At 46.2% G+C, this 26,938-nt stretch overlaps 1 protein-coding gene and 2 long non-coding RNA genes across 3 annotated transcripts in view; 1 reads left to right on the top strand and 2 right to left on the bottom strand.

Annotated features, from left to right (window-relative positions):
• Positions 1 to 9,626: 9,626 nt before the first annotated feature.
• Positions 9,627 to 13,392, bottom strand: NRM (nurim). Its single transcript, XM_081183530.1, has 4 exons — positions 13,174 to 13,392; positions 11,989 to 12,191; positions 11,283 to 11,459; positions 9,627 to 10,271 (listed from the first exon to the last, which is right to left on the bottom strand). Exons 1-4 carry the CDS (start codon positions 13,316 to 13,318, stop codon positions 9,954 to 9,956), a joined length of 843 nt encoding a protein of 280 aa, XP_081039656.1. The 5' UTR covers positions 13,319 to 13,392; the 3' UTR covers positions 9,627 to 9,953.
• A 111-nt stretch (positions 13,393 to 13,503) lies between these two features.
• Positions 13,504 to 26,938, top strand: part of LOC308581320 — a 23,175-nt gene continuing 9,740 nt past the window's right edge. The window contains exon 1 of the long non-coding RNA XR_014004967.1: positions 13,504 to 13,997. This is a non-coding gene — a long non-coding RNA (uncharacterized lncRNA). The remainder of the gene's footprint in view (positions 13,998 to 26,938) is intronic.
• LOC308581357 overlaps positions 21,829 to 26,938 on the bottom strand; it is a 21,015-nt gene continuing 15,905 nt past the window's right edge. The window contains exon 2 of the long non-coding RNA XR_014005005.1: positions 21,829 to 21,954. This is a non-coding gene — a long non-coding RNA (uncharacterized lncRNA). The remainder of the gene's footprint in view (positions 21,955 to 26,938) is intronic.

Genomic DNA, 26,938 nt, shown 5'->3' with positions numbered 1-26,938 from the left:
ACCAGAGCCAGGGCCTTTTCAACACTCGCTCTGGCCTGCTGGAAAGCTCTGTCTCATAAGACCAGGGCCCTGCAGGATCTGATTTCTTTCTGCAGGGCCTGTAAGACAGAGTTGTTCTGCCTGGGCTTTGGCTTGGAGCCAATTTGATTCCCTCCCCCTCTTTCTTTTCTTTTCTCCTGTGATGAGGCTGCGTTTTAATATCTTAATGTTTCAATATTTTAATGTTGTATTTTAACCTTGTTTTTAAGTTGTAGTCATTCAACTTGTTTTTCTTATTGCTTGTTAGCAACATGGAGCCCGGCCTTGGCTGGGGAGGGCAGGGTATAAATAAAAAATATTATTATTATTACTATGAACTATGTTCCTCTGCAAACCACTGTTCCAAATCTATACAGTCCTCCTGATCCTGGGAAGATTCAGGGGGAGGCTCCCACGAATGCGCCTCAGTGCAGCTCTCCTCAGCTGGGTCCCTGGTTAGGTTTTGGTTTAGGGGAGCAAGCATGGGCCTGGCCCTTGGGTGGGGGCGAGGGGAGAAGGGAAGAGAAGTAGAGGGGATGCTTCTTTTTCCACGCAAGGCTAGTTCTTGTTTCTCCCAAGTATGTGCCTGTAATCAGTGAGTGTGCATTTAGCAGGAGAGCATCCCTTCGTCTCGTAGCCTAAGATGCTTCAGGAGGCATTAGGGCGAAGCGTGTGTATCACACATGTGCCGTGAGAGGAATGGGGGGGGCGGTAAATAACTGTTGGGGTGCTTAAAAGGAGGCCGTTGTTTCGTGAGGGGGGAGGAGAGCCTTAGCGATGCCAAACAGAAAGAGCTAAACGTGACTATAGGATACATGTGGTTGCTACTCTGACTTTGAAGCTGGGCAGTGGGAGTGGCACATGCTTCTGCTAAACGCAGATCTAGGGAAGATTAAGTTAATTGCAACCTTAAACACACTTGGGTCCCATTAGAGAGGATTCTCATGAGGCCGGAGGAACATCGCCTGGCTGTGAGGCATGAAGGCCACTCCCTGCAAGGCCCTTTCCACCTGGCCCTGGGGGCGGGGCCCAGACTCACCCAGCCCTACTATGTTAAATTTGTATTCTGTAGTTGACCTCCTTTGTAATGTTTTATTTTGAAATCTTTAAGATAATGTTTTAGTTTTCTGTTATGTTGCTTTGACAGTATACTCTATATTTCACTTTTTTCAAATTGATTTATTTATGTTTTATTGATTTAATATGCTTTAACCCGCTTTGAGGTTTTTCTTAAAAATAAAAGGGTATAGAAATTAAACAAAAAAATTAATAAATGTATAGAGCAGGGATCTCCAACATGGGGTTGCTCACATGTTGGGCAACAACTCTTATAAGCCCGTACGGCCAAGGTTGATGGGAGTTGTACTTCGAAAGCTCAGGGGTAGAAAATCTCTCATTTCTTACAACTTGTCATCATGAATAATTACAGTGGTACCTCAAGTTAAGTACTTCGTTCCAGAGGTCCGTTCTTAACCTGAAACTGTTCTTAACCTGAAGCACCACTTTAGCTAATGGGGGCTCCTGCTGCTTCTGCGCCGCTGGAGCACGATTTCTGTTCTTATCCTGAAGCAAAGTTCTTAACCGGAAGCACTATTTCTGGGTTAGCGGCGTGTGTAACCTGAAGCTTATGTAACCTGAACCGTATGTAACCTGAGGTACCACCACTGTATAGGTAAAACTTTTGTTGATACAGAGCTCATTTTTAGCTTCCGGGAGCAGCTGGTCACTTCTGCTTTATAAATAAACCCAAATATATTGAAACACTTTACATTAAAACCAAATTTCAGAACAGAGACAAACAAACTTTTTTAAAAAACACACACCCTTTTTTTACTTTACGAACCATTATCTTATCAGCCCAAGATTTGCTTTTCATATGTATAAAAATACTTTGTTAGCAAGGGGGTACAGAAATAATAATAAAAAGGTACAATATAAGCATTATCAGCATTTAAAAAGAAATGCTAGTGGATGTTCAAGGCATTGAGTTACAAATGAAGGCAAATATCTAACCATTGCTAGGTGGAGCCTGGAGACATAATCCTAGAATCAACCCCTGCCCCCCCCCCCAGCCCGCTTTTGCCTGTAAATGTACTTGATTCAAAGATCACATAAATTATAGTTTTTGTCATTAATTCTGATGGGCGGGGCAAGTTAAAAGTCACCCACCGCATGGAGATATATTTGGGTTTGAGAGGCAGGTGGTCCACTGCTGGACGGCCATCTTGACCAGAATCTTCCTCAAGGCCTTGTCTTCTTCAGCCCAGGTAGGCCTTGGAATTCAGAATGCTTTGGAACTGACGCGACAGAAGCAAGAGGATGGGCAATGAATTCTGATTGCTTGCTTGGAACAGAAATGTATTTGGAAGACACTGTGCTGAAGAGATATATTTGCAGAAAGCAAAAAAACCTCACAGCCCATTCCACAAATTATCTAGGGTGCTACCTCTTTAAAATAGTTCTTGCTTGTGAATCAAAGTTAAAAATCCTATACTTTAAAAATCCCTTGGGCAGAAGTTCTGTAGCAGAAAATGAATTGAAAAACCCAGTTTTTCTGTGCTTTTTAACAGCTGCGGAATCCTAGTCAGGTTTGCCTGGAGTCCTCTTGGGCAGAAAGGACTGCAGCAGAGTCCATGAGAGACAGAGCCACCCCCTGACTGGTTGTAAGTAAAGCCAGCTAGCGGGTGGGGAATGGATGGGGGCAGACTGAGGTTACTAGGGCAGTGCCCCACTGATTCCACAGGGCCTAGCTTTGCCAGAGATGGGGAACATTTTGTCTGTTGACCTACCTGCCTGCTGTCTGCAGTTGTAAATCATAAAAAAGCCTCCCACAAACAACAACAACCTGACCACCTCACCTAAATTCCAGTTGGTTATCAGTGACTCATTGTTCTTCTTAGCACTAGTGGGGGGGACTTTTTGGGCCCAATATATCCCTTTAAGCCTATGCAGCAGGTATGGGGCATCCACAGCCCTCCAGATGTTGATGGCAACTGAAGTCCACCAACTTCTGGAGGCCCATAGGCTTTCCCCACCCCTGCTCTAGAGCAGTGTTTTCCAACCTTTTTTGGGCAAAGGCACACTTGTTTCATGAAAAAAATCTTGAGGCACACCACCATTACAGCCCCGTGACGTCAGCGTGCAGCGTCACGGCGGGAGGGACATGAATTGCTAGCAAATTACATAATCACCTCCTTGAGGGCTGGCTCATCTTCTCCGAAGGCAGAACGGGAGGGAGGGAGGGAACCCCAGGGGTCATCTAGTGACGGCGCCCCAATCAAAAATTTGACTTAAAAAAAAAATCTTTCGATTTTTTAAATTTTTCCTGCGGCACACCAGGCAACATCTCGCGGCACACTAGTGTGCCGCGGAACAGTGGTTGGGAAACACTGCTCTAGAGACTTTGTTGGTATTAAAGGGTTAAGAAGCTCTAGTCAAGACGCTCTAATCACTGAGCAGCTGGAGGTCGTTAGGCTTCCAAGAATGTGAGTTTGTATAAATAGTCAACTCACTCGTGTGTTTGCCGCCCCTTCCCCCTTTCTCTTTTCTTTTGGAGTGTGTTTGCTGAAATGTGTGATTCTTCACCAGGGTTTTTTGTTTTGTGTAAACAAACCTTTTATTTGAGTTCCAAACCGCTTGCTCCAAGATTCCTTTATTGAAAAGATGCTGACTCTCCAGCCCTTCTTGAGCCGCTGTGCGAAATGCTCTGCTGTAATGGGACATTGTCGCTTCGGAAGCACACTGGACATTTGATAAGCATTAAACTAATTAAAGTTTAATGGGACAGGTTATGGTTGTTTGTACGTCAAGAAGGAGATAAGGAGTGCAGTTAAGAGTGATTTATGCAAGGACTGGAGCGAAGACAGAAGCGGTTGCCGACAACGAAAGCCTTCAAAGCAGCTTGAGTCCTGCAACGTGCCTAGGAAAAGTTTTAAAGAGGCACTGCGCAGTTTGTACTCGCTGGAAGACGCCTTATTCCTCGAGGAGCCACCTCAGCAGCTGGGAGACGGTCTACAGGTCTGTGAGTATCGTTCCTAAGCCCCAGGGAGGATGGCAGACTCCCAGGAAAGTTTTACTGTCCCCTTTACGCGACTCAATGGGAAAAATTGGCAAGATTGGAAGGCTAGAGTAAGGGTTTGGTTGCAAGCAAAAGAGTTGTGGAGTTGTACTGAAGCACCGCCTTTACAGGCAGCTGCAGACGCGTCTGCAGAAGACAAAGCAGCAGCGGCAGCTTCACAGAAACGTGACAGGAAAGCCCAAGGTTTACTAGTTTTGGCAGTGGGACCAGAGCAAATGCCTTATGTTTCTGAGTTAAAGAACACGCATGAGGTCTGGACGGTTCTGCAGCGGTTAAATTCCAGAAACACTGCGGGGGCCAAGATCCATGCTACAAGAATCATAGAATCATAGAATCATAGAGTTGGAAGAGACCACAAGGGCCATCGAGTCCAACCCCCTGCCAAGCAGGAAACACCATCAGAGCACTCCTGACATATGGTTGTCAAGCCTCTGCTTAAAGACCTCCAAAGAAGGAGACTCCACCACACTCCTTGGCAGCAAATTCCACTGTCGAACAGCTCTTACTGTCAGGAAGTTCTTCCTAATGTTTAGGTGGAATCTTCTTTCTTGTAGTTTGGATCCATTGCTCCGTGTCCGCTTCTCTGGAGCAGCAGAAAACAACCTTTCTCCCTCCTCTATGTGACATCCTTTTATATATTTGAACATGGCTATCATATCACCCCTTAACCTCCTCTTCTCCAGGCTAAACATGCCCAGCTCCCTTAGCCGTTCCTCATAAGGCATCGTTTCCAGGCCTTTGACCATTTTGGTTGCCCTCCTCTGGACACGTTCCAGTTTGTCAGTGTCCTTCTTGAATTGTGGTGCCCAGAACTGGACACAGTACTCCAGGTGTGGTCTGACCAGAGCAGAATACAGTGGCACTATTACTTCCCTTGATCTAGATGCTATACTCCTATTGATGCAGCCCAGAATTGCATTGGCTTTTTTAGCTGCCGCGTCACACTGTTGGCTCATGTCAAGTTTGTGGTCAACCAAGACTCCTAGATCCTTTTCACATGTACTGCTCTCAAGCCAGGTGTCACCCATCTTGTATTTGTGCCTCTCATTTTTTTTGCCCAAGTGTAATACTTTACATTTCTCCCTGTTAAAATTCATCTTGTTTGTTTTTGCCCAGTTCTCTAATCTGTCAAGGTCGTTTTGAAGTGTGATCCTGTCCTCTGGGGTGTTAGCCACCCCTCCCAGTTTGGTGTCATCTGCAAATTTGATCAGGATGCCCTTGAGTCCATCATCCAAGTCGTTGATAAAGATGTTGAATAAGACCGGGCCCAAGACAGAACCCTGTGGCACCCCACTAGTCACTCTTCTAGTGTTTGTTTGATTTACGTCTCCAACCGGGAGCGTGTGTGAAAGAACATATTGCCAAAATGGTGTCTGCCTTTAATCAACTAAGACAGCTGGGCATTCCTTTCTCTATGGAGCAGCAGTCATACATTTTGTTGTCTTCTCTTGATAAAAGCTATGAGACTCTAGCTTTAACTTTGGAAGCTATGCCTTCAACTGAATTAACCCTTGAATACATTTCTTCTCGACTTGCTGATGAACAGGATAAAAGGCAAAGAGAAAGAGGTTTGTCTTCAAAGGGGAGTTATGCTGTGCCTAAGAGTGGGGATGCTGAGTTTGAGAACACAGTAAATGCTTTTGCAGCTAGACACTGTTTTCGCTGTGGTTCCTCTTCCCATTTAATCAGGAATTGTACACGTGAACCTGGTCAAGACAGCACCAAGGCCGTTGCCCCTAGTTACCAGACAAGGAGTTCCAGGGGACGTCGAAGAAGAGGAGGAGGTCGTGGCTACTCCCACAGCACACAGCACATGGCTTCAGCAATGGTGTTGATGCAAGGGCGTGGCCAAGGCAGCAATCTACGCTGGTTGATCGACAGTGGTGCATCTCATCACCTGGTGGCGCCATCTAGTGTCCGTTTGCAGAATTGCAGACATTTGCAAACCCTTAAAGTTGTGACAATGGCAGATTCAACTAAACATTCCTTAGAGACTGTAGGGACAGTGTTTTTGAAGTGTTTGCAAACAGAAATTGATGCCTACGTGCTAAAGGGAATGAAGGGGTGTATTTTGTCTGTGTCAGAACTTGATAGAAATGGGTTTAAAACTGTGTTTAAAAATGGGGTTTGCACTATTTCAAAGAATAACGTATCTCTTTTGCAGGTGGAATGCAGAAATGGGTTATATTATTTTGAGACAAGTCCAGATGAAGTTGAGCAGGTTCATGCTGGTTGTGTGAACTCACCTACCCATAATTCTTGTGTTCATTTATGGCATCGCCGTTTGGGACATATTAATTTTCAGTATGTTAAAAGGCAACCTGAATTATCAGAAGGGTGCAAATTGAACAAATGTGCTAAGTATTTGGATTGTACTGCATGCAAAAGGGCGAAGGTTCATAGATGCAGCTATCCCAGTTCAAATAGGAAATCTGACAAAGTATTCCAACTTGTGCATATGGACCTATGTGGCCCAATGCCTGTTGCTAGCATGGGAGGTTCGAGGTATGCACTGTGTCTCTCAGATGACAAAACAAAGGTTACATGGTTTTTTCCTCTCAAAACAAAAGCAGATGCTGCAGAAACAGTTAAAAATTGGGTTCATGCAGTAGAACTTGAATTCGGTACTAGAGTTCTTGCTTTTCAAACAGACAGAGGGTCAGAATTTACCGGGTCCGTGTTGCAGAATTTCTTTAAGAAAAAGGGAATTAAGCATCGTCTGTCTACACCTTATTCCCCCCAAGAAGGAGGCGTGGCTGAACGTAAAAACAGGGTTCTGCAAGAGTTGGCAAACTCTATGTTGTTTGATGCTAAACTTCCTCAAAGTTACTGGGCGGAAGCCTGGCAGACAGCTACTCATGTTCTGAACCGAGTATATAATTCGGTAATTGATGCTACGCCATATTTTGCTTTGTATGGGAAGAAGCCCAAAGTTAATTACTTTCGGGTGTTTGGATCTCAAGCCTATGTACTTATCCCAAAAGCGTTAAGGAAAAAGGGAAGTCCAAGGGCTAGGAAACTCATCTTTTGTGGGTACGAACCACATGCCAAATCTTGGAGGTTCGTGAACCCAGATGGGGATACTACAAGAGTGGTCCTCAGTAGGAGCGCTGAATTTTGTGAGCAATCCGGATGGACTCACTTACATGCTAACCCTGACATTTTGAGAGATGATTTAGGCATTTATGCTGAGAAAGAAAGTCCAGAGGGTGATGAGCCAGAAGGGGATGGTGCACATGGTTCAGATGCAGATTCTGACCAGGCACAAGGTTCTTCTCCTAAGGTAGAAAAGCCAGAATCTAAGAGTGTTCCAACATCGCCAGTCATTAGGCCTAGCAGACAGCAAAAGCGAAGCAGGTCGCCTGCAACACCAAGCCCAAGGGAGGTATCTAAACGGAGGTCTTTATCCCTAGAGGCACGTCCAACATAAAGTCTGAGACAGATTCTGACAGCCAACGGTCAGAGGGGGCACAAGAGGAGCAATTGCGCAGGTCAACACGTGCCACAAAGGGCAAGCCGCCAGAGCGGTTTAAGGTGACAAGTGTATACGTAAATATGGCACAGTGTGAGCCAGATAGCTATGTAGAGGTACAACAGCTTCCAAGCTCAGAAGCCGCAAAGTGGCAGGAAGCAATGGAAAAAGAGATGGCTTCAATGAAGTCTCTCGGTGTGTTTACAAGTACAGAGCTTCCAAAAGGCCAACAAGCTGTAGGTTGTCGATGGGTATATCGTTTAAAGCCCACAACTACTGATGAGTTGCAATATAAAGCCCGACTAGTTGCAAAAGGGTTTTCGCAGCGCAAAGGAGTTCACTATTCTCAAATTTATGCCCCTACTTCAAGATCGGAGTCATTAAGAATGCTTTTAGCCTCTTCAGCTAAGAAGGGAAATAAGCTGTTTCATTTTGATGTCAATGTGGCTTATTTAAATGCAGACTTACAGGAGGAAGTCTATATGACGCCACCACCAGGTTTTGAAGGAGACAAGCCAAACCAGGTCTGGCGCCTACACAAATCCATTTATGGGTTGAAACAGTCTGCCCGTAATTGGAATTCCTGCTTAAACGATGCTCTAGAGAGCATGGGGTTCAGAAAGAGCGCAGCAGATGCGTGTCTTTATCTAAAAGGCTCGGGATGTGAACAAGAAGCAGTTTTGATATTTGTTGACGATTTATTATACAGTGGAAAGGACGATAAACTTGCACAACAATTTGCCACAAAGCTTGGAGAAATGTTTCAGATAAAATCACTAGGCAATGTATCTGTTTATCTAGGAGTTAAAATTCAGCAAGATGAAGATGGGAACTATTGGCTCAGCCAAGAAGCTAAGATCCAGCAGTTGCTGGAAAGGTTTAAAATGGACAACTGTGCTGGTGTTAAAACCCCAATGGAGTTAAGTTACACAAAGGATGCTCAAACTGAGCAACAGGCAGAGTTCTGTAATCCCGGGGTTTACCAGTCAGCGATAGGCGTCTACTCCACATTGCACAGTGGACTCGGCCCGATATAACATATGCTGTCAACATGCTGTGTAGACAAGCTGAAAAACCCTCAATGCATGCTTGGCAAGGAGTAAAAAGAGTTTTAAGGTATCTCCAAACTACCAAAAGGTTTCGCTTAAAACTATCAGCAGAGGGCAGCACACAACTTAAATGTTGGGCCGACAGCAGTTGGGCAGATGCTGGACCAGATAGAAAATCAGTGTCAGGAATGGCGATAAAATTTGGAAATGCACTAATTGGTTGGAGATCAAGAAAGCAATCACTTATAGCTTTAAGTTCAACTGAATCTGAGTTCAATGCATTATCAGATGTATGTAGAGAACTGGAATTTTATAAGCAACTGGTACAAGAATTGTTTGGAGAATGTTCCCTACCTATCAGAGTGTGGGAAGACAATCAACCTTGTATTAAACTAGCTAAATCAGGTCAATTCAAGGCACACACAAAACACTTGGATATCCGTTATCAAAATGTATGCCAAAGTGTAAAACAAGGTTTAATTGAACTAAAGTATTGTCCAAGCCAGGAAAATCTCGCAGACGGTTTTACAAAAGCTTTGAGTCCGCAATCTCATAAATGTTTCTGTTCAGGTTTAAATTTGAATTAAGGTTGGTACAGCTCAGTGTTACGAGCGAGAGGGGGTGTTGGTATTAAAGGGTTAAGAAGCTCTAGTCAAGACGCTCTAATCACTGAGCAGCTGGAGGTCGTTAGGCTTCCAAGAATGTGAGTTTGTATAAATAGTCAACTCACTCGTGTGTTTGCCGCCCCTTCCCCCTTTCTCTTTTCTTTTGGAGTGTGTTTGCTGAAATGTGTGATTCTTCACCAGGGTTTTTTGTTTTGTGTAAATAAACCTTTTATTTGAGTTCCAAACCGCTTGCTCCAAGATTCCTTTATTGAAAAGATGCTGACTCTCCAGCCCTTCTTGAGCCGCTGTGCGAAATGCTCTGCTGTAATGGGACATTGTCGCTTCGGAAGCGCACTGGACATTTCCTAAGCATTAAACTAATTAAAGTTTAATGGGACAGACTTCCCTCCAAGGAACTTGGGGTTGAATTCTGCCATCTTTGGAGTTCCACCTCTTTACTCAAGTATTCCAACCTACTGGACCATGTGGGATCACCATATAGAACTCCTTATATGTGTTTTAAGAGTTGTAGCAAAGTAGGCCTGCTGGAAGCCAGAACTCTTAGGTCCCATTTATGGACCACTCAAGTCCCGAGTGCGTAAAAGCAAAAGGAGATATAAGGCACATTGCAACGTTCAGTGCTTAGCATGGGAGAGTGCAAGGTACAAGGCTCTCAGGCCCCAATATACTAGGACACCAGCACCCGCATATAAAATTGGGGCCACACCGGTTCAGTTCTTAAGGACGGAGGGGCCATTCTGAGCCAGCAGATCCCCATAGGCTGCCTCCTCACGGGAGAAGATCTGGAACTTCTTGTCCAGCTGAACTCGCAGGTAGAGGTAGTCTTGCTGGTCAAGGTTGTGGGCGCAGGTGATGTAGGCTGTGAAGAGCAATGCGAGGAGCAGGCGGTCGAGAGAAAGGCAGGGAACGGCCCACAGGATGAGGAGAAACTCCAGGTACACAGGGTGACGCAGGTGGGAGAAGAGGCGGATGGCACTTGTGGACTTCACGGCCAAAGGGTCCCCCATGCCCAGGCAGTGATAGTAAACCTACGGAACGAGAGAAACACCCATTTGCACCGCAGATGCCCAAATCTTTTGGGGAAACAAGACACCGTTTTAGACCTGTGTACACATTGGGCCTCTACATATTCACTAAGGGGGAATGTGAGATCTGCTTTTGTTTTGTTGTCTGGACTGCTGAGACAGCACTAAGTGCTTCTGCGGTCTCTGCCTTGACCAAAAATCCCTCAGAATTCCAGAGATGGAAAGAAGAGAATGTCCCTACCAGAGAGGAATGGCAAATTAAACTGCTGGACTATGCCGAAATGGCAAAACTGACCCTTATGCTCAGGAACCAAGAAGACCATAACTTTAAGAAAGGATGGGGGAAATTTATAATTTATCTTGGAGACCACTGTAAACAGATGAAAACATTAGCAGGATTGCAATAACACTCGTAGCAAGTACTATGGACCTATATAAAATATGGACTATTGAAAGAGATGCAGTAGAAAAGGTTTAATAATAGGACCCACGGAGGGGAAGGTGGGAAGTCCAGAGATTCTGAGGAATCTCCAAATGTGGATGTGTGTGGTTGTATTGTATCTTATAGTTTTAAAATCAATTTTTTAATAAATAAATAAATAAATAAATCCCTCAGAATTCATCCAAATCCAATGCACCCCCCTAACTGCTATCACTGTAAAGCCAGAGTACATTAAGAACTTCCAAGAGAGAGGTCATGGCTTCCAAATTTGCTTCAACCCTAGGACCTCTCTTTTTAGAAATATTTTACAGCAGGAGGAAATATCTTCTATCACCCTCATTGGTTGGGTCATTCAGCCTCGCTGAGCTCAGCCACCAAATACCGGACGGTGGCCTCTCTAGATGGGAAAAGGGACGCTGCGCGGTACCTAATAATAATAATAATAATAAATTTTATTTATATCCCGCCCTCCCCAGCCAAAGCCGGGCTCAGGGCGGCTAACAACAATAAAATAATCAATCAAATAATCACACAATCTAAAAATATTTCATTATAAAAATTAATTAAATTACCTGTTTGACCCCCATCAGCTCTGCGTAGTCAAAGATGAGGAGGATGCTAAAGATGACCAGCCAAGCAATGAAGTGGAGGATGAAGCAGATGAGAGGGACCCAAGTGACCCACGGCTCCCTGCTCGTATTCCAGAGCACAGGAGCATCCTGCACAGGCTGCCAGTACCTCATCAGCAGCTAGGTGGGAAGGAAAAGGCGCATTAGATAAAAGTGGATTCTCCTGCAGGCACACGTCTAATGTGGCTGCATTTTGGGACTCCAAAACTGTGATCACATTGTAGAAAATCCGCTGGCCCTGCAGGCATTAGCCAAATCATACAAATCATATCCACACAGGGTTGTTGTTTTTAAATTGTGCAAGATTCTAGTCCTCATCATTGCAATGATGCATTTTGCTTCACAACATAATGAAGGCTATGCTGAGTTAACGGTGTGAGTTTGGGAGGTCCGTTCTCAAAATAAACTGTACTAAGGAGTACTATGCTGAAATTGGGGGGATTTGCTTTGGCAATAACAATTCCATGAAAGTGCAGAGTGTGAAATCTAAACGGCATCATGCCAGGAAGATTTTTTCTGCATTTTGAGTTTAGCGTTTCTGACTTGGCTAAGAATTCACTCTGAGTTGCTCTGTTATCTTGCCTGTGGGACTTCTTCCTCCCCTTCAGTCCTCTCCCCCCATTTTGCTGCCCCACATTGATACCCCTACCTGGAGAGTCAGCGCTGTGCAGAAGACATAGAAAGATCTCTGTAGAACTCCAAAGCAACTTCTGGTCCAGTGTTTGACTTGCTGAGTGGCCATGAGGCTGTGTTGCAGTATGAAGAGGACAATTAAGCCCACGTCCACAATTAGTGGCCGCAGAATCTTGGGATCCCTCAGGGCAGCTTCCCATTGAAGATTAGGAGCAGCATCTGCAAAGAAAAGAGGTTCGCTCAAGGTGAGGCCTAGTGCATCCTTCCACAAACTGGTGTTCTCTGGATAGCTCAGTTGGTTAGAGTGTGGTGCCGATAGTGCTAAGGTTGCAGGTTCAATCCCCGTAAGGGACAGCTGCATATTCCTGCATTGCAGGGGAATTGGACCAAATGATTCTCAGTGTCCCTTCTAACTCTATAATCTCAGATCCTGTTATTTATGACATGTTGGACTCCCAACACCCATCAGTCCCAGCCAGCAGGGATGGTGAGAGTCGTACTTCAAAACTTGTGGATGATAGCAGGTTGGGGAAGGCTCTCTTAAAGTAATCGTAAGCTTCTGGATTGAATGGCCTTAACATACAGAGCAGGAAGTAGAACATACAGACATTTTTATCCAATCATCTTTAACAACATCATGGGATATTATTACCAAACCATATTGTTCACATACTAATAGCATGGGGGGGGGGGGAGGAGGGGAGCCAGACCACATCCTTAGCCCTGCCTGCCTTTCACAACAAGGCGCCACATTTATTTCTGCTTGTTGGAAAACGCCCAGGGCAAGACACAAACTTCCAACAGGAACCATTGCAACATAAAATCACAGTGTTAAAAGCATCTTATCTAAGATCTAGGAATTCCTATCATTTGACTTTCTCAGTTTCAAAGTGGCTGCTTTAGAGTTTCAGCCTCCTGCCACTCGCCTGGGCGTCTTCAGGATCCAAACCAAAAATAAAAGGAAGGGATGAACGGGCAATTTTTCATACCTCTTGGCATGCTGCTGAACTACAACTCCCGTCATCCCTCTGCACTGCCCATGCTGCCCTGGACCCGATACAGAGCCCCACACCTGGGGGGCCGCCGGATCCCTGCTCCTCCGCCCAAAGACCGCGCACCTCGCACCTCTTTGCAACCCCAAGCTCTCATTCCCTCCCCCGCAAGGCCCCTCCATTTCTCTCCCGCCCCTACGCCCCCGCACCGGTTCTGTGCTGGGCAGCCCCCGTCCCCGGCTGCAGGAACAGAGCGCGGAAGGAGACGAAGCGGATCAGCTCCACGCCGGTCCCAAAGGTGAAAAGGAAGCTGCCCAGCGCCGGGACCATCATCAGGAGCTGAAGAGCAGCCATGGCGGGCAAATTGCGCTTCTCCCGCCGCCTGGAGGAACCGCCCTGCGGAGAGGAGGGGCTCCCTCCGGAATCCCCACGCCCTCCCGTGACGTCACAAGCGCGTAATGAGGAGCGGGGTGGGGGATTCCTCCCTATCAGGAGCGGGAGGGAGAAGGGGGGGGTCTTCCCCTAGCATTCCCACGGCCGAGTGACAACACACGCTGGGAAGGGGGCTCTCGTCTAGGGATTCCCCCTTCACGTCGTGACATCACGAAGAACTCTGGGGGAGGCTTTGACGTCATACAGGATCTAGGGAGCAGAACCTCCCCGCCTGCCGAAATATTCCTCCCCGTGGCAGAGGAACAAGTAAGGGTTGCCCCCCCCCAAAAAAAAACCCCAGCTCCCTCGAGCCTTCTAAGAAATCAGCGTCTGCTCTTTTCATCCAGGGGCCTCGACGCAGCTCTCATTCTTCCATCCCCACGTTGGGCAAAAGATTCCTGCACTGCAGGGGGTTGGACTAGATGACCCCCGTGGTCCCTGATAACTTTGTGATTCTTTGATCCGGACCAAGAACGACGGCAAACCGCAACGAAGGAAGCAGAAAGCGGATTCTAAGCGCAGCACCGCGGAGGAGGGGCTAAGAATGCCACCGTTCTCACCTTGCCTGCTCAGAAGTGAGCGCAATGGAGTCCGCTCTCAGGTAAGCCTGCGTAGGAGGCTACGATCCCAGCCTCACTACCGTAGGGTAAGTAGCATCTAACTCAGGGGATCTTACTTCTGAGTAGGCATGTATAGGATTGCACAGTGAAACAAACGCCGCCACCCCCCACCGCCTGACATGCGAATGTAGGGATGTGACATTTTGGGGTCGCCTTCCTTTTTCAATCCAAACATAATTCATGAAACAGGTTATAAATCATAAACAGTGGTGGAGCTTCATGCTCCAGCGGGGTGTGTGTGTGTGTGTGTGCGTGCGGGGAGAGCAAGCGGGGCTGGGGCTGGCATGCGTCCTGGGGGCATGGCACGCCACCTATGGTGGTGGTGGGGAGCCGCGATGGCACCCCACTGGGATCGCACTGCTGGGGGTTGTGCGCTCCCCCCCACTCTTCTTCCTCTGCCAGCGGTCATAAACACAACAGAACAAAGTAATTAAACGGTGGTGCTGTGGTCTAAACCACAGAGCCTAGGGCTTGCCGATCAGAAAGTTGGCGGTTCAAATCCCCATGACAGGGTGAGCTCCCGTTGTCCAGTCCCTGCTCCTTCCAACCTAGCAGTTCGAAAGCATGCCAGTGCAAGTAGATCAATAGGTACCGCTCCGGCGGGAAGGTAAACGGCATTTCCATGCGCTGCTCTGGTTTCGCCAGAAGCGTTTTAGTCTTGCTGGCCACATGACCTGGAAGCTATCTGCGGACAAACGCTGGCTCCCTCAGCCAGTATAGCGAGATGAGCACCGCAACCCAGGTTAGGGGTCCCTTTACCTTTACAGTGTCCACACATTAAACATCAAATGCCATAGGTTAAAATCCTAAACCCTTAAAATGTAAAGTAGCAGCAATAAAACATTGCCCCCATGTATTCCATTTATTAAAAGCGGGGATTAAAGGGGGGGGGACCAAGTTTTGTTCCGATAGCTATAAATAAGCAGAGGAGGAGGTCTGGTGAACTCCTGAGGACGATGATCGTTAAAGAGCGTGACAGCTGATTAATTCATCCGAAATTTAAAAACCATAGCCTACTGTGTCAGGGAGAAGATGTGCAACTGTAGGGCTGGTAAATGGCACTGCAATCTTATTATACATGTCTACTCAGGAGTAAATCCTATTGGGTTGGTCCAGGAGGCTTGCTCCTGGTGCAGCCTGACATACCCAAGGGGTTTGAATCTGCTTTTAACAGGACTCAGCAAGATTTTTAGGCCTGTGTGCAAGTTTGGATTTTTGATCAAGTTCTTCCAAATCAGCCCTGCAGCCCTCAGGTGAAAAGAGAGAAACTTCCCACCTGTCAAGTTTGACCCTGCAGGAACAGGGAAGAAAAGGATGAAGACTCCAGGGCAGAAAAGGTTCCCCAAGCCGGCTGTAGATTAAAGCAGAGTTAAGGAAGGAAGGAAGGAAGCCTCACACCCCCCCCCCCCGGACACCTCGCGTTTGCCTTGCATTGTCTTTTTAATTTTTTTTAATATACTTTTCAAATTTATACATTTCATTAATTTTACAATCATTTTAACATTTGGAAGTTTGACTTCTTTCCCCCTCTTTCTGCAGTTCCATAAATTTATTTTTTATATCTTCTGCATATCCAAATTCATTTAATTTGCTCATTTAATTATCTACTTTAAATATATACTCTTATGAAAAGTGCAGGTTATTACAATGCCAATGTTTTTATCTGTTTGCAATTTATCTGTAAATATTCAATCAACCGTTTCCATTCTTTTATAAAAAGTTTGTCATCCTGATTTCTTATTCTTCCGGTAAGTTTCACCATTTCTGCATATTCTGTAAATTTTTGTATCCAAAAACTTCTGCTTCTTTCCATTTTTGGGCCAGCAGCATTCTTGCTGCTGTAGTCGCATACATAAATGAATTTCTGCATAATTTAGGCAGTTCTGTCCCTATAATTATTTTGGGAATTATAGGGAATTTGGGAACTTTGGCTTGCAGAGTCATTGGCCAATATTAGAGGAGAAGGAGAAGAATACAGTGCTACTTCGGGTTAAATACGCTTCAGGTTACAGACTCCGCTAACCCAGAAATAGTACCTCGGGTTAAGAACTTTGCTTCAGGATGAGAACAGAAATTGTGCTCCGGTGGTGCAGCAGCAGCAGGAGGCCCCATTAGCTAAAGTGGTGCTTCAGGTTAAGAACAGTTTCAGGTTAAGAACAGACCTCCAGAACAAATTAAGTACTTAACCCAAGGTACCACTGTACCTGGGTCAGTATTGTTTACACCAGGTATCTTTACAGACCCAGGAACCATTTTTAATGCAAACATACATTCGGGGACCCATTTCTTAACCTTTCACCACAAATTTGCACGGTGGTAGTGCTCCTGTTGCAACCCACCTTGGATCAGGTGACGAACCCACTAGTTGAAAAGCAGTGGTCTACTCTGGCTTCATCCCAGTAGATGCATAAAGGATGCTCTTGCCACCAGGTGGCAGTTCTTAAGTCCCCATGAAGGAAAGCATTTTTGCTTTCCTTGCACTTCCTGTTCTGGTGAGGCCAATAAGTGGATCCTCAATGCCTATCCATTGCTTCAGTCAGTCCCTGGAGACTGAATCATCTGGTGAACCTATCATGGCTCATGCTTCAAAGGAACAGTTAATTCCACAGGTGTACCGCACCACATGCCAAAGCTGCCATTAGCACATTTTAAAAATAAATAAATTGTTCTTGAACGAGAAAAACCTTAAAATACATACAATAGCGACATACAAACATTCACTAGATTGTAGAGATTGTAAAGAGTATAGACAGAAAAAAGAACAGACGAAAGAAAAAAGAAAGAGAAATAAGAGTGTGAATAGAAAAAGAACATAATTATATCTGATATGCGAATCAGCAAAGAAAAGGAACTTCCAACTACACCCATTGTACTGATTTACAATTAAACTATTATTTACACAGTTATATAAAGTTGTTTTTCTTTGACTTAATTTAACATTTCCCAACAAATGCTTTATTTTGCATGGCTCATTCAATATCAGCCAGGAAGCTTTTATTAGCACATTTTTATGGTTAGTCTTGGTGTTTCGTGGGTCAGGATTTTGCAAGTAAAAAATCAAACAAACCGAAAAGGCAAAGACAAACACTAAGTTATTGCAGAGACGCAGGTGGCGCTGTGGGTTAAACCACAGAGCCTAGGACTTGCCAATCAGAAGATCGGTGGTTCGAATCCCCGCAACGGGGTGAGCTCCCGCTGCTCGGTCCCTGCTCCTGCCAACCTAGCAGTTCAAAAGCACGTCAAAGTGCAAGTAGATAAATAGGTACCGCTCCGGCGGGAAGGTAAACGCCGTTTCCGTGCGCTGCTCTGGTTCGCCAGAAGCGGCTTAGTCATGCTGGCCACATGACCTGGAAGCTGTACGCCGGCTCCCTCGGCCAATAAAGCGAGATGAGCACCGCAACCCCAGAGTCGGTCACGACTGGACCTAATGGTCAGGGGTTCTTTTACCTTTAAGTTATTGCAACTGTGATTAGTGATCAAATTGTAAAGACAGAGAAAGGGTGTGTGTGCCATGGTTCACACATACTGACCTGTCACTCCTCTGTCCTGAATGCCGGATATTTATTGAGGTGTCTCATTCATTCATAGGGAATGAGGGTGAAGCAAGGTTTAAAAGCGCATGCCAAAGAGCGTCACATGGCCTTCTGTGGGAGCCCCCAAGTTGTGCCTGGCACCTTCATTGTACAGCTTTTGGCTAATGCTGAATATGCGGCTCTTCATCCTAAATTTTGACACCTCAATTCTAAAGCTGGGAGGGAACCCAAAGGTCATCTTGCTCATCCCACTGCATTGCAGGAATCTTTTGCCCAGTGTGGGGCTCGAACCCACAACTCTTGAGATTAATGCTCTGTCGTGCTCTGCCAACTGAGCTATCCTTACTGAGGTGTGTGTTTTTAGGACCCTCCTTGTTTCTGTGTTTGTATGTTGTTTTAAATATTATATTTTAATTGTTGTATCCCGCCCTGGGACCTTGTAGTTAATAATACTAATAAACCAAACTGCAGCGGAACAGAAACAGCACTGATTGCGATGATTATAGGTTGCAGCAGAATTTGCTGCCGTCTTACATCCCTGGTGGTGGCTGGTGTCAGCTTCGCCTTTGAGCCAGTGCCAACGACTGGGCTCAACCTCTTCAGCCCCGACTGGGCCAGGCAAGCTGGGAAAGCACTCCCAGAGACCTTCCACTGCAGGGAGCAGGTCTAAGTGCTGTGGACTCACAACTCAGAGCTGTGAGCACCAAACTCAGTTCCAAAAGTCAGCGGAGCACAGCAGAGCATGAACCACATGAACAACAGCTCTGAAGTATAAGTTCTTTTATTCTCTACAGCTACTGCATAAACTAAAGAGTAATCGGAGACGCTGGACTGCATGAGTGTTACAGCTGCTTGAGCAGCGACCTTATCTATATACAGATAACACTCAGACTCCCTTTGAAGTCAGGCTGGAGCGGAAGAAGCGATGAGCAAAATCTGCCCCCTCCTTTCTGAAACATTGTCAGCAGATTCTTGCAATGAGAGGGGTGAAACATCCTCAGCTGGACCTATAGGCTAGACTGTGCTGGGGTGTGTGTGTGTGGGGGGGGGTTTCCTCTGATGTCTGGCACCTGCCCTGTTAAGATAAGATACTCTTTTGGTCCTTCAAGACCTTTCAGAGGCCACCATCCAGACAAAAGGAAGCATGTTTCAAGTTTCATTGATGTCCAAATCTCTCCCATTGAAATAAATGGGCTGAAATTATACAAATTCAGAACCAAGTGCAGAAGGCAGAGGCAAAGGATTCTGGTGGCGAAGTTAACTTCTTTTCAGCCTGAATTTATTATAGGCTGTTTCTGGTGGACGCTTGCATGCATGAGGAAGGTTTGCGACTCTGCCATGAATCAAAGGGAGGCACCATTTGTGAATCTTTACTCACAAGTATCCATATAAGTGCTCTGATGTTTCAGAGCTTGCATTCCTTTGGGATAAGGAATGCACTTCCTTATCCATTAAACAGATAATAATCTATCTGATGAATATTGTACGTGTTGGTTGGCTAATTGAGCTCATCAAAGAACATCACTCTAAAAATGCAACTACGGTAATCTGTTCTAATATGGGAGGCTTTGAATCGCAATTATCTGTCCTTGGAATTGTGGGGTTTTAACTTTCAGCAGTTGCTTGCTTCAGCTTGTGATAAGGAAAGTACCGGTAATCCTTTACTGCAAAAATAAAAATTAGAACCATAGAATTGTAGAATTGGAAGGGATCACGGTTAACCCTTTGTTGTTGTTGTTTAGTCATTTAGTGGTGTCCGACTCTTCGTGACCCCATGGACCAGAGCATGCCAGGCACTCCTGTCTTCCACTGCCTCCCGCAGTTTGGTCAAACTCATGCTGGTAGCTTCGCAAACACTGTCCAACCATCTCGTCCTCTGTCGTCCCCTTCTCCTTGTGCCCTCCATCTTTCCCAACATCAGGGTCTTTTCCAGGGAGTCTTCTCTTCTCATGAGGTGGCCAAAGTATTGAAGCCTCAGCTTCAGGATCTGTCCTTCCAGTGAGCACTCAGGGCTGATTTCCTTAAGGTTAACCCTTACATGATCGCTAAACATCCACTAGATTTCACTTGATTTCAAAAGTGGCTCAAAGCTCAAAGATGATATAGAAATTAACAGGGAAACAGAATAAACAATTGTATGAATGAGGCCTAACTCTCACTGATTTCAACATGGTTTTCTTCCAAATGTGCTGAGCTTTGCATCTGTGTACTTCCATTGCTTGCATGCTTACTCAATACGTAATATCTACTGAATGCACTGAGACTGACTGCCAGGTAAGGACTGTAGCCTTAGATGTCCTAAATGTCTGGCTAGTTCTTAGCTGTTATTATTTGTTACATCTGAGTCCTGCCCTTTCCCCAACAATGCCATTCTAACACCCCAACAATTCTTTGAGGTAGGCTATCCTGGGATATTGTGACTTGCCAAAGCCAAACTCAGAAATCTTCGAATTTAGGATTGCTGACATTCTAATGCAATGCATTTTTTGAAAACCTTGAAAACTTGCCATACATCTGGGATTTCCAGGACATTTTGCCGATTCAGCAAAAATCCGCTCGGATGCCATTTTAGCAGCCCGATTCCCTGACATATGGCAGCCTTGCCCAGGCAGTGACATTTGGCAGTATTTTATGTTTGAATGCTTCCAGATCATAGCTATTTGTAGGTGGGATTCAGCCACATGCCATCAATTTCAGGCTGTGCAATTAACGTGGATTTGGAGCCCTCGTGCAACAAATCTTCCCCCCAACAATGACTAATCCAGGGGTTGGCAAGGCTTACCGGGAATGGGCTGGTTCACTCCCGCAGAGATCCTCCTTGGGCCGGGCCGGCGCAGCGCGATGCCCGAAATCGCGTCTGTGCATGTCCGCAGCACCGGAAATCGCTTCTGCGCATGCCCAGATGCTGAAAATCGCGCCTGCGCAGAAGTAATTTCCGAGGTCTGAGCATGTGCAGAAGTGATTTCCGACGCCGCGGACATGCGCAGACACGATTTCCGGCATCTGCACATGCGCAGAAGCGATTTCGGGAGCCGCGGAAGAGAGTCCCTGCATTGTGCTGTGCCGGTTTAGTGCATCGCGTGAGGGCTCAACGAGCAGGTGGCTCGGTTTGGGGGTGGCTCAGGGGCCGGTTAAACGGCCTCTGTGGGCTGCTTCTGTCCCATGGGCCTTAGGTTGCCTACTCCAGGTCTAATCTCTGTGTGCATAAATCAGAATGAATGCTCAGTAAAGAGGTGGCCTGGAAGCTCCCCTCAATTCCTTCTCTCACTCATCACCAAGAGTTTGAGGGAGGGTGTTGACAAGCTGAAATAGGTCCAGAGGAGGGTGAAAAAGACTGTCAGTGGTCCAAATGTATACATACCATACATTTAATGCACACACTCCAAAGAAACATGGGGACTATAGTTTCAGGGTGCTGGGAATTGTAGCTCTGAGAGGGGTAAGCCTTCAGAATTATTATTATTTTTGCGGGGGTGCTTTAAGTGTTTGGTGTGTAAGCAGGCAAAGTCCTCTGAGGAAGGTTGAAGGAGATGAAGAGTTTGGATTTGATATCCCGCCTTTCACTCCCTTTTAAGGAGTCTCAAAGCGGCTAACATTCTCCTTTCCCTTCCTCCCCCATGACAAACACTCTGTGAGGTGAGTGGGGCTGAGAGACTTCAGAGAAGTGTGACTGGCCCAAGGTCACCCAGCAGCTGTATGTGGAGGAGCGGAGACGCGAACCCGGTTCACCAGATTACAAGACTACCACTCTTAACCACTACACCACACGGGCTCTCAGTATGGAGTTGGGTGTTTGGAGAAGAGACAATTAAGAGGTGATAGGTTTTTGTTTTTAAGTTCTGACACATAGATGAGGGAGCAAGTTACTTTGGGATCTTAGTCAATGGGTTCAAATTACAAGACAGGGGATTTTGATGGAACATTAAGAAAAGATGCCTGATTATACGAGCTGTGCAGCATTGGAACTAGCTGTCCCAGAAAGTGATGGATGTACCTGCATTGGAAGTGTTTATGAAGAGGCTAAGTGGCCATCTCTGGGGGATGCTATAGTAATGAATTGTTAGTTGCAAAGGGGAAAAAATAGGCTTAAAAAACTAGGATAATTCCTGGATGCCAAGATCCAAATTTGGGATGCAAGTACTCTTTGGTGAGGGAACCCACGGAGATCTAAAATCACACAACATGCAGTAAAGCAAAGCGTACAAATATAGATCTTTAAAATATACCGTACTAAGTTCCAAAATCCCCCACTAGTGTAAGCATAGAAAGAGACCACACGTTTGGTAAGTTAAAAATGATTTACTTACAAACTCTCCAAAGGTCAGATTCATGTGCTTTTCCATACAGCAGTCAGAAAAAGTTGCACAGTCCGTAAAACTTGGCTTAGTTACAGTGGTGAAAGTTCCTAAATTATGGGTATAGGAAGACAAGAATAGCTTGTAAGAGCTATGTGGATAAGTTGCAGCAACCAGCCTAGCCTCTTCACCGAGGCTGAGCTTTTCTGGTAGACTCAGGGGGAACAAAGCCTTGATTATCTAGTCCCCCCCAAGGTGAGCTAAGCCAGTCAGGACAGCTTACTCTATGCTTTTAACCACCTCATCCTGCATTATTTAACTTCAGCATGTTGGTTATATGAGACTGGTTATCCTACAACATGAATCTCCAGTAACTGGCACTCAGAGGCATACTATCACCAGGGGAAGTAGAACATAGCCACTGTGTCTGTTGATAGGCTTATCCCCCATTAAGTTGTGTAATCCTCTTTGGACGAGATCAGGGTTCCCACCAGTGGTATACAAACTTAATTCAAGTCCTACCAAAATAGCTAAAATGTGTAAGACAAAAACAAATCTGTGCTGCAGGTGTGGTAAAACAGTGGTACCTCGGGTTACATACGCTTCAGGTTACAGACTCCGCTAACCCAGAAATAGTACCTCGGGTTAAGAACTTTGCTTTAGGATAAGAACAGAAATCATGCTCATGTGGCGCGGCAGCAGCAAGAGGCCCCATTAGCTAAAGTGATGCTTCAGGTTAAGAACAGTTTCAGGTTAAGAACGGACCTCCGGAATGAATTAAGTACTTAACCCAAGACACCACTGTACATGTTTGGTGGACCTGAGAAAAAACCAAAAGCTTCTGGAACACAGTATATGATGAGCTTTAAAAAATGTTTAAGTATAACTTTATGAAAAATACAGAAGCTTTTCTACTAGGGATAACGGACACAGGTATAGCAAGAGTAGACCAGAAAATATTCCTCTATGCCACAGGAACGGCAAGGATCCTAATTGCTAAAAACTGGAAAAAAGAAATTGTGCCAACAAAAAAGGAATGGCAAGACAAACTGTTAGGGTATATTGAACTGGCTAGATTAACAGAGGCAATTAGAGATCACACTAGACAAGAGTTTCAAAAAGCACGGGGAAAATGCAGAGAATACTTCACAAAACAGTGCCCTAAAATACATACCTGGACTTGTTTTGATTAATGTCTGCAGGAGACTTTGTGGATATTTAAGTTATAATTAGAAAAATCTTAATAATTATTCATAAAGGAAACAGTTTATAAGAAGTAAATAAGGAGGCCAGATACAGGATAAAGGAAGTCTTTTATTTGGTTGGTTGTATTGTTGTATGTTATGCTTGTTGTATGTTATGCTCACGTTTAATGAGGGTGGATTTCTGTATTGGGGTGGGGTGGCGGTTTATGTTATGTTGTAAATAAAATTTCCAATAATTTTTTTTAAAAAAAACTTAATTCAAGTGGTCTGTGGTATAGCTGCAAATATACCATTGAAAACCATACCGTAGTTTGCACAGTGTGTTGCAGTTGCTATTGTTATAAGAAAAAAATTGGGGTTGGCGTTTACAGCCAAACTTCCAAATCCATCAAGGGGTTCAGTGTCCTCCATGATCAGTGAGAGAAGAATGGAGGCAGGAACCAGATCTTTATCTTCTGTTGCATCAGAATCTGCCCACCGCATCCTTGCAAGGAGGTGAAGACCCAGAACAGAACTGTGTAAAAACTTTTATTTTATTATATTTATATAATCTTTATTTGGTTTTACATATTTAAGTTTACCATCATACCACAACACATCCAAAAATACAAGATTCTCCTGAATCTCTAGACTTCCCACCTTCTCTTCTAGGGGGTTCTGTTAGTAAACCTTTTCTGCTGCTTCTTTTTAAAAATAATCCTTTTTTTTTTTATAACTCCATTGTATCCATAGTGTTATTGCGGTCCTGCTAATGTTTTCAGCTGCTTACAGTGGTCTTTAAGGTAAATTGTAATTTCCCCCCATTCCTTATTAAAGTTTTGGTCTTCCTGGTTCCTGAGTTTTCCGGTCAGTTTTGCTGTTTTGGCATAATCCAATAGCTTCATTTGCCATTCCTCTCTGGTAGCTGTGGTCGGATACAATTTTTAAAGACTTTAGAAATTGCCCAACCCCTTAGCCAAAGACCACCTACAAGTATCATACCAGCATCACAGAAAGAGCTACAGAAATATGAGTGTGGCTTGTTGTCTCCTGTCCAATCAAGATACCTGATCATTCTTGCTGACTGCCTTATCTTTGCTAGTCTAGGTCATTCTTTTGAAATGGTAAATACCCCAGTCCTTGAATCTATTGTCACAGACCATGTGAAAAGTGTTAAATAGTGGCGTTAGTTACAATCGTAATGGTTTCCTTATATACAGCACTACATGTAATGGTTCAATTAGGCACAAAGCATATCGGTTACATTTCACATACTTCCATTAGACCAACAGTGTTACATGTCCAACAACATAGTCCTTTAAATACGGTCTACTGGCCTTGTGGATTTCCTGAGTGGAGAGTTCAACAGCTTCTGAGGCCACGGCCTCCTCAGTGGCTTTCTGCAGCGTGAGGTCTGGCTTGGCGAGGAGATGCCATTGCAGACGGATGTCCCGGACCCCGCAGACGATTTGATCCATCAGGGCATCATCTAAGTCTCGGAACTCGCAGTGCATTGCAGCCTGTCGGAGGGCGGTTGTTGATTGACTCCCCCTCTGCCTGGTTCCGGTGGTAGAACGCATGGCGGGCAGCAATCTTGGACGGCTTTGGGGCGTAGTGGTTGCGGAGCTTCTCTTGAATCGTGTCCCAATGTGCTGCCTGGACTGCTAGAGGCGCAACCAATGCTTGGGCCGTCGCGAACACTTCGGGGCCACAAAGGCTGAGGAGAGGCCCTGCTTCTGCTCTACAAACACTCTTGTCAGCTCATTTGCTTAGAGGTAGCAGTCAGACCGAGCGAGGTAGGAGTCCCATGATTCAGAGGCTGGGGCAAACGGCGGTAGAGGCCTGGGATTGCTACCGTGGAGGGGCGAGGGAGGTATGGCGGTGGGGGCAGATGTTACAGGCGAAGGGGATCGAGATATGGATACGCTCGTACCCTTTCCAATCTGCGCCCCATCCCGAGGGACGAGGGTAGGGTGAGCAAGGATTACTCACCTCCGTCACTGGTGCTGTGCAATGCCAGGCCTATAGGCAATAAAACCGCCACCCTGCGAGATTTCTTTATCTCGCAGGGGGTCGACCTGGCTTGTGTGACGGAGACCTGGGTGCGCAAAGGGGCAACAGTTACCTTACGAGAGATGGCGCCCCCGGGTTTCTCTGTCCTCCACCAGTCGCGGACTGTGGGCCGGGGGGGAGGGGTGGGATTATTAATCCGGGAAGATTGTCCTTTCAGGGCTCTACCATCGCCATCGATCCCCGGCATCGAATGTGTTGGCCTAGTGTGGGGCTCCGAGGAGAGCTTGGCTGTCTGGCTGGTGTACCGGCCACCTAGCGCACCAGCAGCCACCCTGTCAGGCCTATTGGAGGCGGTGGCCGGCTGGGCCTTGGAGTTCCCTAACCTATTGGTATTGGGGGACTTCAACATCCATGCTGATGCCACTCCCTCCTCACAGGCTCTGGACCTGGTGTCTTCCATGGCGACACTAGGGCTCTCCCAGTTTGTTTCGGGCCCCACACATCAAGCAGGCCACACGCTGGATTTGATCTTTGGCGTCGGTATAGATGTGATCATGTCTCCTTCGATGAAGGTGCCATGGTCTGATCACTACGCTCTGAAAGCCAGGATTGACTTTCCACCCCCACCCTGCTTAGGTGGCGAGCCAATTTGGGCTCGCCCGCAGAGGCTGATGGACCCTGAGAGATTCCGCCAAGCCTTGCGGGACCTTGCTCCCCCTGGCGACTCATTGACTGAGCTTGTTGAGGGCTGGAATGCCCAGCTCCTGGCAGCCATCGATGAGATCGCACCTAAGCGCCCTCTGCGACCCCGCAGAAACCGGGCTCCCTGGTTTACCGAGGAGCTCCGGAAAATGAAGCGGGACCTCAGACGGCTAGAGCGAGTATGGCGGGGTGCCCGTGACGGAGCCTCAAGAACATCTTATAGGGCTTTTATGAAAACCTACGAGATGGCGGTGAAGGCTGCTAAGAAGTCATACTTCTCGGCCTCCATTGCATCCGCTAGCTCTCGCCCAGCGCAATTATTTAGTATAATCAGGTCTTTAACGTCCCTTGAGGGACAGCCAAATTTAAATAACAAATTGACACACGGCTGTGAGGCATTTGCGAGCTTTTTTGCGGAGAAGGTCTTGTCGCTCCGCCATGACCTCCCTGCCAATTTGGATACAATAAAGGAACTGGAGGCCCCTCGACTGTCCTCGGGTCCAGTATTGGACCACTTCGACCAGATATCCCCAGCCGATGTGGACAGACTCCTCCGAGCTGGAAAGCCCACCACCTGTCCTCTCGACCCGTGCCCGTCTTGGCTGATTAGAGCGTGTCCAGACGAGGTGCGGGCCCTCCTGGGGGATATCATCAATTTGTCCCTTGGCACGGGGACATTCCCAGGGGAACTGAAGGAGGCAGTGGTGTGCCCGCTCTTAAAGAAAACATCATTAGATCCTTTAGATCTATCCAATTACCGCCCGGTTTCGAATCTTCCGTTCCTGGGTAAGGTGATTGAGAGAGCGGTTGCTGAACAGCTTGGTGGGTTTCTGGATGAAACATCGGCTCTGGATCCATTCCAGTCCGGCTTCCGCGCTGGTCATGGGACCGAGACGGCTCTGGTCGCCCTAACAGATGACCTTCGTAGACAGCTGGATCGAGGCGGGTCGGGGCTGCTGATTCTTCTAGATCTATCAGCAGCTTTCGACATGGTCGATCACGAACTTCTGGACCACCGCCTTGCCGACGTGGGGATCCAGGGCACAGTCCTTCAATGGCTGCGCTCGTTTCTCTCTGGTCGGGGACAGAGGGTGGCGCTTGGGGGGGAATTGTCATCGCGCCACTCCTTGGTGTGTGGAGTACCTCAGGGTGCGATACTCTCCCCGATGCTTTTCAACATCTTTATGCGCCCCCT

This window comes from Podarcis bocagei, assembly GCF_964188305.1.
Source record: "Podarcis bocagei genome assembly, chromosome: 2".
Taxonomy (NCBI): Eukaryota; Metazoa; Chordata; class Lepidosauria; order Squamata; family Lacertidae; genus Podarcis; species Podarcis bocagei.
This window is presented reverse-complemented; position numbering and strand designations above follow the sequence as displayed.